At 47.2% G+C, this 13810-nt stretch overlaps 5 protein-coding genes across 5 annotated transcripts; all 5 read left to right on the top strand.

Annotated features, from left to right (window-relative positions):
- Positions 1-267: 267 nt before the first annotated feature.
- Positions 268-2326, top strand: F4813DRAFT_390546 (uncharacterized protein; the record flags this gene model as incomplete). The annotated part of the gene is made up of 5 exons (XM_049247034.1): positions 268-448; positions 501-574; positions 629-778; positions 835-2072; positions 2125-2326. The coding sequence occupies 5 exons, from the start codon at positions 268-270 to the stop codon at positions 2324-2326; spliced, it is 1845 nt and encodes a 614-aa protein (XP_049098472.1).
- A 337-nt stretch (positions 2327-2663) lies between these two features.
- F4813DRAFT_390545 (uncharacterized protein) lies at positions 2664-5411 on the top strand (the record flags this gene model as incomplete). Its single annotated transcript, XM_049247033.1, has 6 exons — positions 2664-2727; positions 2795-2905; positions 2975-3073; positions 3212-3509; positions 3582-4602; positions 4656-5411. The coding sequence occupies 6 exons, from the start codon at positions 2664-2666 to the stop codon at positions 5409-5411; spliced, it is 2349 nt and encodes a 782-aa protein (XP_049098471.1).
- Positions 5412-5565: 154 nt separating this feature from the next.
- On the top strand, positions 5566-6097 carry F4813DRAFT_126977 (uncharacterized protein). The gene has a single exon (XM_049238671.1). The coding sequence runs from the start codon at positions 5720-5722 to the stop codon at positions 5996-5998; it is 279 nt and encodes a 92-aa protein (XP_049098470.1). The 5' UTR covers positions 5566-5719; the 3' UTR covers positions 5999-6097.
- A 912-nt stretch (positions 6098-7009) lies between these two features.
- On the top strand, positions 7010-8845 carry F4813DRAFT_363433 (uncharacterized protein). The gene has a single exon (XM_049243703.1). It carries the CDS (start codon positions 7523-7525, stop codon positions 8408-8410), a length of 888 nt encoding a protein of 295 aa, XP_049098469.1. The 5' UTR covers positions 7010-7522; the 3' UTR covers positions 8411-8845.
- A 383-nt stretch (positions 8846-9228) lies between these two features.
- F4813DRAFT_126967 (uncharacterized protein) lies at positions 9229-13489 on the top strand. The gene is made up of 2 exons (XM_049238670.1): positions 9229-11366; positions 11437-13489. Exons 1-2 carry the CDS (start codon positions 9317-9319, stop codon positions 13329-13331), a joined length of 3945 nt encoding a protein of 1314 aa, XP_049098468.1. The 5' UTR covers positions 9229-9316; the 3' UTR covers positions 13332-13489.
- Positions 13490-13810: the final 321 nt, after the last annotated feature.

Below are 13810 nucleotides of genomic sequence, written 5' to 3'. Positions count from 1 at the left end.
CATAGCAATACTGAGGGCACGTGTGGGAACAACTATGTAAGCTTTCACCGTTGTGTCAGGAAGTCTCGATCACAACGTTCCTTTTCCCCCTTTCCTACGTGAAATGTTTAACTTCAGGGTCACTAACAAATCTATAGCCTTAATAATAATTTACAGCGCCAGTCCTGTCGAACCCCTTAGCCTAAATGCATCTCGTTCTGGTATCTAGCCAAAACACTTGCTTGCTCCGTTGCATATAATTATATGGCCTCTCTGATCAATTGCACTATGATATCGAGGACGTCGCATCGCCATACAGGGCTTAAGACTTCCGCAGAGGAAGACAGCAGTGTCACCGGGGATATTATACAAATTATCGAGGACGAAGATAACCCTGACTCCAATATAAGCCACAGCTTCAAGCGGTCTGGAACTCATAATCTAGACCGAATCGGTTATCATGAAGAGAGTAAGTATATGGTTAAGATCCCCTTATATTATCGTAACTTACAATTATCTAGAATGTCGCAACGTGCTTGTAAGATACTGCGCACACATCCCAAGGAACTACCAATACAAAGACGGAATTCCACAGGTTCGTATGCCATGTCTTTGAATGTCTGCACGTCTTCTAACACATTCAACTTAGATATTTTTAGTTTTACGAGAACATCTTGGTGATGAGAATCTCGACTTGGCGGGTGGTGTGCTTTATGAACTGATTGAAGTTGACTGTGAGCATACGGATGATCCAGGGGCCGCATTTCAAAGGTGGAAACATGATCACCTACGCAGATATGTTAGAAGTTCACAGACTTCCTCCCTAGGTAGTCAAGAGCTGACAGTATCCCCTAGGCTGACCTCGAACTCCCTCACGTCCCACATATGACTACTATTACTTCCTCAATCATCCCAACAAAGAAGCTCGCAAAATGGCGATCGGAACACCCAGACAGATACCCATTCGTATTGTCCGATTCATCTCCTTCGACTGAGAGGGCATCTATTGATCCTAGCTGCATACGCAACCGAAAGGCATGGCTTATTGATCACACACTATACATCTCTTCCCGAAACGACGGTACTCGCCCACTTAATAGCCCGAACCCCAAGAAGTTCCATGAGATGCAATGGAGCCACGAGTGTGGCGCGCAAGGGAAATTCATCGAAGAGCGAGATGTGCCGATTGCCTCCCCGGATCGTCCAAGCGCGACATCACCCCCAGATACAGCGGATACTCTCCTTCTCGATAACCCAAAACCTTGCAAAGGACTTCGTGGTTATTCATCTAGATCCAGTCTCTTTAGTAAACTATCAGATAAGATGCATATGCATAAACATAAGCCCGAGCTAGACCAACGACGATGCAGTTGGATCCCGGGTGCGCTCACGTTCGAGACAGCCTCGTCCCCATCATTCCGAACTAAACGAGCCTGCCCGGATGTTGCAACCGTGCCTCTACCCAGCGGCTGCCAGATACCTAATGCAATATTTGCCAGGAAATACTTGCTCGTTGGGACTGGTGACTCGCTGCCTCCGTGCCTACCTCTAAGACAGATGCCTACCGCCGAATCAAAGGCCACTGACACCATTGTGAAGGCTGCCTCGACCGGATTATTAGAGAGAGCGCGACAATGGTCGTTCCGCGGGCCCTTTACACCACAACTAAACTTTGATGGAGGACTAGACTACCAATGGAGTCCCGAGGATCCCACGGTAACTTGCAGAAGATTTGACTTAAATGATTCAATTGAGGGTACAAGCACCTTAGAGCTTGGTGATCGATTCGAAGAAAGTAACTTGGAGGGAACCGAGCAGTGTGCTGATTACCAACGGATATCGACCAAGAGACAAGGGATTGTCTTTAATCTGGAAGAAATAGTAGATGGTGACAGGGATACCACACAGCTACTGGCAAACTATACCACCTCGAACCGATCTGCGCTCAATAGCCTGGGTGAAACTATACCGCGAGGCTTTGATAGGACCACATGGAGGCAATTACAGTCTGATGAACCTTCGACGCTAAGTAATCAAGGCCTCTCGACACTCTTGGATTCTAATCATGTCCAGCTATCGTCTATCCAAGAAAGGTGCGTATTGGGTACCGTGGTTCATGTTGACTGTAGCTGATGAATTATCTAGAAGTAGACATGGCTTACGACGTTGTGATACTCTACTTTTCAAAAACGTGGAATTCACGACGCCAGCAGAAGCCTCGGGTACCCATACCTCGACACCAAATCGTAAGACTACCATAATTGAGCTGTCGCCGAGTCTTAGTCCACCTGGATTTAATGAGGAAGATGCCCACAAAAGTGTGGTGACGGAAGAAGGGTGTTCTTGAAGGGCAAGTGTGACACAATAGGCTATCGCGGTGCTTGATCAATCAGCTATGTGCAATATAGAATTTAGTAGCTCACGTCTTTGTGCTGTGTTTAAGGGGCGACAATTGAAAGATTTTCATATGCCTACCTAAGGTACCTAATATTACAAGAGATGCGTGGAAAGTATCAAGACAGTCACAAAAAAACCTGAAGAAAAAAGGCGGTCAGTTGTTCTGTTGCCGGGTGGTGAATTAATCTGTACTTAGAATATCGAACCGCCGGCATCCTTTAACAAAAGTTTCTTCAACATTACATAAAATTAACCATCTTCAACTAATTGTCTTCTCGTCCGACAACATGGCGGATGAAGAAGCTGCAAGTGATTTCGCCCAGGCGACTCGCGTTAATGGGCTGTTTCAAGGTATATTATGATGTTTATATCTATGTTGCATTTATGTACATTGCATTCGATTAACACATATTCATAGCTGGGTTGCCTAGCCCTATAGCAGTCTTGACTGTTGAGAGATATCACTCATCTAACCCGGTATTCAATGATGATGCTAGAAGCGTTCGTTGGGTATGGGGGGCCAGCTTTGGTACGTCTTGTCAACTGGTAACCGTCAACTGGTAACGACTGGTGGGCTGTATTCTAACCTATCGCCTAGGCGACAACAAGGTGACAGAGAAGAAACAGAAACTTCCTAAGGATGTAGCACTTTCACCAACATCAACAATCACATCCATAAGCACGACCTTTGATAAGGGTAGGTAGAGAAAACTTTTTTTTTTCTTTTTTTGTCAATTTTATTTATTATCCAGTCCCTGCAACCCCCTTCCTAATTCTTATGCCCCTATCTCGAGATTCCTTGTTTGCTGGGATGCTAAATTTGTATTTGGTCTAGAAGAGCAGGAAAAAGTCAAACATTGGCTTAGCAGCGCATCTGGAAGCATCCAGGATCCGGAACTGCTCAGTCCCTTCACGGATTTCACGTCGCGTACGGATAGTTGTTCCCTTCATACCACTGCACTCCAGCACGCAACAGACGCATCGGCATCAGCGCAAAGCAGTTTTTCAACCTCGTGTCATTCGCGTGACAACCCTGCTATTCTCCAGAGAACATTCCTTCGTAGGCTGTCGTCTCCGCTACCTATCACTCGGTCTGAAGTTGAACGCGTTTTTTTCAACAACTTTTCTAAGATGTAAGTACAAGCACTTCCCTTTAAATGTATTTCCTTACCTAGGAAATAATTACCTCTTTCTAACAATAATAGGTATTCGACTCCCCAAGGAGGCCGCAGCGCCGTAGAGCTAGAATTGGGTGTGGCTCGAGCTCGGGTGCTTAGCAGAGAACCTTTCCATTCGCGATCGGGATCACGCTCTTACCGGGACGAGCCCAGTGATGCTCCTCCGTACTACACCCGCAGCAGAGGGAACAGCGCTTCATCTATCACATACCAGCAACTAGGCAATGCCACCTCCCCGGAACGTGGACGCTCGCTGCAGAACAGATATGAATTCCAGTCAAGTGATGCTGATGACCTCCTTTCTCCTGTGCCTGAGAATGCCGGGGGCAACTTTCCCAGCCATGTCACGACAGTATCTGATCTCATCAATATGCGCGATGAAGAACCGCTTCAGAGATCTCGAGACATGTCCCGACACAAATTTCCTCCGAAACCAGCTGTGTCTACTCCTGCTCGACAGAAAGAGAAACGTCGGCCTGAGCCGCTTGATCTCAAGGAGGCTCATAGGTATGGTGCGACGAACGGGAGGCACGCGAACATCGAGGCCGTCCACAATCCCATCCCTTCATCAGAGAGAGGCCAGAGTTCCGACGACGATAGCCCCTCAGTATACGGAGCTACTACACCATTTCACTTCTACGAAGAGCCCTCGGGTGACCCCTACAAAGCTGGATTGGGAAGGGGTAGCATCCTAAAGGGCTACTCCAATTGGATGGAGAAGCAACCTACCGAGGAGCACAACCACCCGGTCACTCCTATTTCAGATGACCCGGTATCTCAAGCTGTTTCTCGAGACCACTCACCCAAGAAAGGTAGCCCAGGTCTACCTAAGTCTCTCACCGTCAATGACGTTACTAAGGAATACGGCGCGCCGCCTTTTACACCGCTGACGCCGTGGCTTACCAATGACAAGGTGAAGAAGGTGAAGAAGAATCTGTTCGGCGATAAAGGATGGCTCGAAGACACCGCCGCGCAAAAGAAACCCGAGCGCCCGAAGACCACGAATGCGCGTTTCTTTGATGGCATGAAGAAGACGGCTCGAAAGATCGTATGTTTTCATTAATTCCCTCTTTTCCAACTGCTGAAGCTGACATATTGCAGGCTGGGATGGCGGACTTTAGAGTTGGCGCATCCAGAGTGAGTATTGCTCGTGAACTCAATATCACACTTGATCCCCGTGAGCAGAGTCTGCTTTACTGTGAGCTGGAGTTCATCCTGAGCAACACCCTGAGCGGATACATCAACGGCCAACTACACCTCGGACGCATGAACCCGCACATTCATGCTAAGATAGCCGACTCCTGGGCACAGATGGGTCGTCCAAAGGTGATTGGGTTCCGCTACGACCTTGAGACCCAAATCGACATGATATACGCACACATCGGAAACTTCCGATTCCATGGTCCGCACTATGCAGACGGCCATATTGTCAAGGGCCTCCTGTACGGCATGAAGATGAACGCGCGCAACATGCGGATCCGCACACACTGCCAGCCGGACTCGGTCATCGCGAAGCACATTTTGGACTCCCAGGCACTCATGCAGCTGCTCAACAGCCCTCCCGAGTTACAGACTTCGCTGGCGGAAGTGTGCCAGTTCTTCCGGACTATTATCGAGGTCCGCCAGGAGAAGCAAGAGAAAGAAGAGGTGGCGAAGTCGTTCGTGGAGTACGCGCCTAACTCTGGCTTCAAACATCGAAGCCACGATGATCTGTCCCCTCCCAAGGGCAAACATCCCGGCGAATACCGCATCAAAAACCAGATCAATGTCCCCCCGAGACAGCGGGACTTCAGTGGCCCGATTCTTGAGCCTAAGGTGTATAACCCCTCGGAACAGCCGCATGCTTTGACGAAGTAAGATAGGCGGCAATAGGACGTGACCTTTGTAGGCGGTTCGTCCCTTGATGATATCCCATATCAGAAGGTCATGCATGGCCTTTGCAGTATTTGACGCTTTTACGATTTGTTCAGGATGGACCTTTCAGGGGCTTTCAGGGGGTTTTCGATGTTCTGATACCCGATTTCCTTGTTTGAGATGACATTTTCCGGCTCTGACTCTGAGAGAGAATTTTCAACAAATTCCTCAAATTTTCTCTAGCATCGCGTCTATGAGATAAAAACCGGTTAGATACTGTCTCACAGTTATGATACCACAATCGTCGCCAGATGGACGATAGTTGTTTTGTCTTGCTTTTTTTGCTTCGTCTTGTGACGACCCTTTTTGGGGAGATTCAACTCTCTTCTTTGCACACACCGCAACAGGCAACAAGCTTGTTCGCCTCACTATGTCAAGATCGCATAGACTGTGTCTTTCGATCAAGACATGGCCCTCGAATTCGACTAAGAATTCAATGGGGGCTTCAACCTCGACCTCATCCTACCGGTGGGGGACGTCGTTGTGTACTATTTCTTCTATTACTGCGACACAAAAATGTTTCCGTGTGATGATCACATCTGATCTGGACAATCGACTATTCTCACGCCTTTCATGTCAATTCGTCGGAATCCCCCCGCGTTACGGCAAATGAACCATGGAAGATGATGATGGCAGATGATGATACTTGAACGATATTTCTTGGCTTGCCTTCTTGCAGCTTGGTCTGACAGCCTTGTGCCTTTTCGTCGGTATACCTATTTCGACATACTGACAGAAGATTGTACATTAGTAAGGTTGATAGAACTCGCAACGTAATAATAACTGTCTGGTTTGCAAACCTACCTATGTTTCGTATATAGACCCCTTTACTATTGCTGTTGTATAGTGTACTGAGGAAGTGTGATTTGAAGTCAGACTAACAAGGCTGAACATCTCGATGAAGGTACTAATATGCCTACTAACGAGGTCATATTAAAGACTATACTGTGGCTATACCAGAGGCTAAGCATTTACATGATATCGGTAAACCCTCTGTGCCTAGCGCTGTTGCAGATGCTACCTCCTTTTTCTACCATCATTTAAATCAGGCTGCGCGAGGATAGATATGCGGCAGTTGTCACTATATACGCTAGTTCGGTAGGCTGGCTATTCGGTTGGCTGATCAAAGGGAGAGCCTCGTGTCGTCGTTCGGGTACCTTGCATATTCTTTCACCTTCGGTGAGATCCTATTGCTACCTAGGTACCTAATGGCGAAGCTAAGATGGAATGTAAAGTATACATAGTATAAAAATGTAGATACGCCCGTCTAAAAGCCGGTAGTTATCGTTGTTCGACCGGGCGAATAAACCATCGTCGTTCCAAAAAGAATAGGAGGCAGTTGATGTTCCCTCTGCAAAACTCGAAAAGTTATGTACTTATTACCGAAAATGGTTCTTGGCACCTATGTACCTAAGTACCTTATTGCTTGGAGTGACTTGAGCACATGCAGGTAATCGAGTGCGTGACATCATCTGCTTATGGCCCCACCAATGGTCATCCGCCATCCCGCCGTAGTCCGCAGCAGGAGGCATCGAGCATGATCCAAGCCCAACAGAGCCGAGAAACTCATCCTTCGGTTCTCCAAGAATTCACCCGAGCATTCTACTCACTGCAACTATTCCAGCGTATCACGTCTTGCATGAGATGCACGACAGAATGGCGTGGGATCAGAAGGCACTGCCGTAAAAGCATTGACTAATACTTAATACTCATGGGTTTGCCTTGACTCCTACCATCTATTTCCGTACATATATTGCATGTATGTATTTACCTGTTATGCCTTTCAGCCTGGGCAGAATATACCTCGGCGAGATAATAATACGAAAGTCTACCTATCCACCAACTACTACCTGAGCAACTCTGCTTGTCTCGGATTTGATTCGGCTTGAGGGTTTTAATACTCATCTATCTTGCTAAATAGAATCTCACTATTACGTCCTGCATATTTTGTTTTACACCGGTTTCTGTTTCGAAACTCCAACTACCGTTAGATATTGGCATCTTACTGCGGCAATTAGTATACATTTTGTGAAGCTTGCCTACCAACCATAAAGATGTCGCATTACCATGACAGCCGTTCTCGCGAGCGGTCGAGCCACCATCGGGACCGTTCTCCCGGCTACACATACTCGGGAGGAGACTACCCAATATCCTATGAGGAAAGCCGACAACTTGCAAACACGACAAACCCTACGTATGATGAGTCGCCGCCTCCAAAACAGTTAACCTATGAACCGCACCCGTCTCAGTCGTCATCGAGCTTGCAAATACCCGAATCGCGCTCGCGACCTAGATCTCTCCCCTCAGGTGAATATCGTAGATCAAGTCGCGGAAGGAGAAAGGAAAGAAGTCACGATAGAGACAGCGATAGCGAATACTCCGATGACAGCCGGACGCGGACTCCGATCGACAAGGCACGGAACTTTGTCGATACCAACTTTTCCAACTCCACTGCGGGCCTTGGAATTGGCGTACTTGGCGCATTAGTAGGTGGCTTAGCGGCTAGGGAAGCAGTCGATGCCACGCACAAGAACAATGGTCACCATCATCACGAAACCCCTGACCAGAAGCGCAAGCAACTCATCGGCACGGTGGTCGGTGCAGCCGTAGGTGCGCTCGGCGCAAATGCCGTCGAGAAGCGGTTTGAGGTACGGCGTGAAAGGGACAGATTTGAGCAAGAGGAATGGGAGCGCAAATTCAGGCCGGACCGCGACGTCATTGAGAAGCGCGAGGTTATCGTTCGCCCACGCGATAGCAGCGGCTCCAGCTGGAGGAGGGATTGGGATGAACGCGACTATGGTCGTTCTCGAAGCCGCGCCCTCGAGCGCGAGGTCGACCCGGAGGCCCGCAGCTGGAAAAATGTCGAGGATTGGCTGAACGACGAGCGGGACGATAATAGGTCGAACGGACGCAGAAGCGCGGACGGCGAGTACCGTTACTGATAAGATACCTAAGATACATATATATCCGCGTCAAAGCGCGTGTGGCGCTACTTTTATATCTCCCCTTTTTGATAGAACTACACTGCTTGATGTAGATCTTCTCCTTTGTTACATACATATGTAAAATGGAGCCCCACAAATTTAAATGTCGAGATGAGACTTCTTAGCGTACGAGTAAACGGTATTCATATTTTGGGGGGGGCTCTTTTTGGTTTTTATTATATAGACGATGAGGGTCGTAGCGACAATAGAAATATCTCTAAACTACCTATTATTATATAATTACTTATATAACTACATATCTATGTTGATTTGAACAATAGTTATTCAAAATGCGAGAGTGAGCTTCCCAACCTCCATCAATAGGTACATGCAAACAAAAACTCAACTCGACATAAAATAGATAGGTGCATTATCTATCTAGCCCAATACTCGGCTAGAGGCACAAGCTTACCTGTACCTACCTCACTGTTACACAGTCTACATCATAGAGGTCAAACAGAACGGGCAGGTACGCTTTCTGGTTGCTGTTTCCCGGCTTCAGTTATCTAATTGGCCAGTGCGTTCTAGTCCAAATGCCCAAAATCTTCTGGGCACCAAGGTAACTGAGGTAACTGCCCGTATCAAAACTCGACAACTAACAACTACATTACCTGTACCTACCAACACAAATTTCAATCTCACAATTCCCATGCACATAAACATATACATCTTGAGAGCGTTCTCGTAGATCATTTCAAATAATCTCTACTGTTCGAATCAATTCGTTATAACGAAGTTACCTGTAAGAGAACGCTATTTGCGTACCTTTACCCCAGGTACCAGGTACCTCATATCATAATCACCATCCGATTTCTACCCTCTTCTCCTTGTTGGTGTCGAATACGCCCTTTTTAATGTTTTAAGATGGCGTTTTCTCCAACTCGTCTATCAGTTCCTGTCGGGCCCAGTGTTACTGATGATATAGATAATATTTCCCTGGCTTCCACTGATTACGGAGTCAATAGTGAAGATCAGGATAAAGAATGGACTGTTGCAGACCTCTACGCCGATCGGGCTCACCCGGAAAGACCGGGTGAGAGACAGTACCTAATCAAGTGGGAGGGGTTTCCGATGGATCAGTGTACGTGGGAGCCAGTGGAAAACCTAGGACCGGGTCTTCTTGCGCAATGGGATGAGATCCAGGAGGAGATTGCAACCGGACAGCGCCAACCTTTTGACGTTGAAATATATAACACTGCATGTAGAGAAAAGGCGGAAAGACACGAGAGACGGAATGCAAAACGGAAGAGATTGGGGCTACCGCTCACCGCACCTCTGCCTCTTGAAGGTCCTACTGAGGATTCTTCAACAATGATTGCCTCTGGAAATGAAATGGACCTCGATAGCGGACTGAAAGAAACGAGTAACGTTGATCCGGACCATCCAACACCTAAGATAAAACCCCAGAAAATCATCAAGCAGAAGATGTTTAATGGAATCCCAACCCCTACAGAGGCGGGCTCGGTTCAAAACAAGAGTAAGAATAAGCGGGCACCAACGCACCCAATACCGTCTAAACCGGCTCAGCAGCCTCTAAAGCCAACACGAGCGTCTTCGGGCGATGGGGGAATAGGCACTACCATGACCGGGTACCAAGGCACCGCAAGAAAGCCCAGCACAGACACGAAGAAAGCATCAAATCAAACGACGACAAATTCAACGTCGAAGGCTCCTTCGTCGCTCCCGCCGAAGATGTCGTCTAGCCTAGCAAACAAATTTTCTGGGAAGCGGCATACCGCGACTCGCACTCAACCTCAACCAGCCGCCTTACCTGCACGAAAAACTAACGTCTTCGTTGGAGGTAAAGAGCGGAAGAAGCGGGCGAGTCTTGGCGATGTCATGGATGACCCGTCAAAGACACCAAAGGCCTTCAATTCAATGCGTGTCATGAATATCGCAAAAAAAAGGGGTATCGAAAGAATGGATGGAGCGCACCTTGATATCTCATCTATCCCGGCTAGTTTCATCGTAACAAACGCGAGGTCTCCAGTTACGCCCATAGCAAACGCTCCAATTGTACAAAGTCCTACGGCAATATCGCCGAGCGGCATGAACATAACTACACCGACACTAAAGGCGAAGAAGTCTGTTCGCTTTACTGGAGCGCAGAATGACGCATCGGAGGATACGCCCATGGGCGGAGCCACAGATGACGGAGTCGGTCTTGTTGTTGATAGTCCAATGGACATCGATCATCCCCCAGAAACTCCGGACTCGCTTAAAGTTCATCCATCAAGGAAATTATCCTTGACCAATTACCAGGAACGAGGGCAGACTCAGGTCGTTCTAAGGACAGCCGTATTCGGAAAGGGTGGATCTGAGCCGATCCAAGTCCTATTTTGCGGCATCACTCGCCAACTTCAGCCCTGGCTGTCGGCTTTTATGGCACAAGAGACATTACATTTTGATTCCATCTGTTCTTCGTATGATTTCGTCTCCCGCAAAAATGAGTTGATAATGGGGGAAACTCTCTCTGACGGTACGGTAGAGGCCAAATCCAAGGAGCTTTCGTCAACCTTGAGTAATGTGGCGGAACACCTTCGACGAGGCTCATATGGTAGTCACCTAATCACGGAACAATTTTCAATTCTTGTCTATCCTTCAAAATGCGATGGCTGGAATGGACTCGGCGTCGATACAAGCAAGCTCAACCCAGAGTCTCATTTGCGATATATAATCTATAAATCGCGTAACGATACGAAACTCTACCCCCCAGCGTCCGTTCCTCGTGCTCCAATCCGACTGAGCCACGTGGAACAAGGATCGCACTGCCGAGTACTTATCAAGGACTTACTTGGGTTGGATTTCTCTTTGTTTTTGCCTCAGACCCCTAAAGAGAAGGATAATCAGGTGTTCATGTTGCTTTTCCCCGAAGGAGAAAAACAAGTATGCAATATGATCAAGCTTTGGCTCCGTGAGTGATATCCAGAACACGTTGTTTTCATTATGATGGAAGGTATAGTTACTAATTGTAATATTTGTAGGTTCATGTCAACCAGCCTGCCAAATATTCACCAACGAAATCAAGGACAGCTGGGCACACTTCCACGAGACCGTGCAAACAGGCAAAGCAGGTACTATTATCTTACATGAAGATGTTAGTACATCTATCCGGAAATTGCCCCGGATATTCCAAATGATTGACAATAAATGCTGTTATACATTTTGGGATCTTGCTACGGGCCAGTATAATCCGCCGAGGTTCCCTTCGGACATATGCGCGTCTATTGAACCCGGCACACTCCAACTCACACGATTATTTCCCCAGGGCCGAGCCTTTTTTATCACGCCTAGTTTTGCACTGTCAGATCCGGTCCGTCTTCACAAGTTTCTGGAATGGTTTAAAAATTACTGCTGTAACCCTCATTATCTGATTATGGCCTGCGCAAATTTTCCGGACTACCTTAAAGTAGTCACGTTGGAGAAAGAAGCGGAACGAAAGAGGATGTGTTTAGCACATAAAAACAACCCTCATCTTGAGGAGCTCTTAGCAGAATCCGGTTTAGGGAAGCAAGAGCTCGAAGCAAGATTCCGAGCGTGGGAGGCCCTGAAGGGGATCATAACCGATTTTGGAGACGAAGAAACGAGTGAAGAGATCCGAAAAGTGGAATGGGTCACGGATTTTATCGATCCAAACGACGAGCAGAGTTTGGTAAATTATTTTTGTTGGTGGTCTAGCTTGAAGTGTGATCGATATCGCAAATTTACCGTGCTTGGCTCGAATAACAACAAAAACAGAGCCGCTTACAGGAACATCGAGATTCCTGTCTATACAGAAGAAACGGTCAACAACCCCGACATAGCTTCGGCGCGTGAGAAATCAAGATATTTTGCTCATGACGCCTCCGTAGCCCCTGGTAGCGCGAGCAGCGCGTCTGCTCCACATGCATTCCATCCTCGTTCGTCCCTTAGCGGCAGCAGCGCTACTGAGCTCAGCCTATGGATCACCAATCTTCCCAACCGCCTTATGAGAAAAAGAAATTGGGCTAAGCTACACTACAAGCCCGTTTCGTGGCTGCATGTGCCGATGGCTGACCACTTTGGTGATTCGAGATGCGAGTACGATACCTTCAAGAACTGGTTGGGTAATGCCCACAGGTTCGCAAATATTAACACTTGGTATGGTCTATTCTATACCATAGACGACGAGTGGAACTCCCGGTTGCCTCCCAGCTCATATAGGCGCCACCCTTGGATTGCAGTGCTTAGGCCTAAGAATCCCCATTTCCACATTGCTACATATGCCGAAGTAGAACTGTTTATCTGGGATATATCCGCCCATGACCGAGAATCCGGACGCGGGAAAGCTGTACTACTTAACATGCAGCGGCATCTAATCGATCTTGTTAGAAGGGAAATATCACTGAAGGATTCAAACTACTACCTTGGTGATGTCTATATGAGCAGTAAAACCGACTTGAAGTATAACCCAGAGGATAGGCAATTAGATATCACAAAGCGAATGATAGAAAAAATGATGGCAGACGGCAAGCAATGGTTACCTCACTTAGAATCTCTTTTGCCAGATAAGGGCTGGATACGTATTCCAAGATATGAGTGGGAAGAAGGAGTGAGACACCCAAAGCCACAAAAGCAGAAGCCAATACCCAAACACGAGGGCAATGAGAATAAGCTCCCGAGGTCTATATGGCATGCACCGCGTCCTGGAACCAAATTAGAGAAGTCAACATGCGTCAACGATCTTTATGAGGCTGCTTTTAGCGCTCGGGCGAAGGACCCATCATGTCAGAGGATGAGATACCAGTATAGATCGACTCTGGACTGGTATCACGACATGAAGGCGGAAGGTCGTGATTCGAGTCACGTCCAAGTCGACAGTGCGGATAGAATTTTGACCAAGCTATTTCAGAAGAAATAGAGTTCTGATGGGAAACTTGGTTCTCACTTCACGTCTAAAAAGCCTAAGGAAGATTCTAATGGGGAACGTAAAAAGAATTGATTTGGAAAGCGTTGGATTGATGCGAGGTATAGGAGGGTTGGGGCAGAAGATACCTACCTATCTATACACCCTGTGCGCTGTGTTTGCCACAATTCAAAAATTTAGGCCTGTCTGCCTCTTGATTCAGCTAGCCAAGTTTACAGACCTTGAGTATACTATGGAGCTGAGAGATATTTGTACATGCGTTTTGTCGATCAGATGAAAGGACTTTGAGTTCAAGTCTAGGAGCAAATCTTATAAGGAAGTACTGAGGAAGTATGCTGAGAGCGTAAGGGTTATTATGGTAAATTTTAGGTACTTACCGCGTTGTACACAATGAAATATACCGATGCCCGAATTGAGATGACTCGGATAAATGTTTTATCATCGAATTGTAGTAGTAAATGCCGACGTGGTAT

The sequence above is a fragment of the Daldinia decipiens genome, assembly GCF_022478715.1.
Source record: "Daldinia decipiens strain CBS 113046 unplaced genomic scaffold F4813scaffold_22, whole genome shotgun sequence".
NCBI lineage: Eukaryota > Fungi > Ascomycota > Sordariomycetes > Xylariales > Hypoxylaceae > Daldinia > Daldinia decipiens.
This window is presented reverse-complemented; position numbering and strand designations above follow the sequence as displayed.

Coding starts and splice junctions, on each gene's coding strand:
- F4813DRAFT_363433 (XM_049243703.1), top strand. CDS start 7,523: ATGTCGCATTACCATGACAGCCGTTCTCGCGAGCGGTCGAGCCACCAT.
- F4813DRAFT_126977 (XM_049238671.1), top strand. CDS start 5,720: ATGGACGATAGTTGTTTTGTCTTGCTTTTTTTGCTTCGTCTTGTGACG.
- F4813DRAFT_126967 (XM_049238670.1), top strand. CDS start 9,317: ATGGCGTTTTCTCCAACTCGTCTATCAGTTCCTGTCGGGCCCAGTGTT. Junction 11,367..11,436: donor TATGATCAAGCTTTGGCTCC/GTGAGTGATATC, acceptor TAATATTTGTAG/GTTCATGTCAACCAGCCTGC.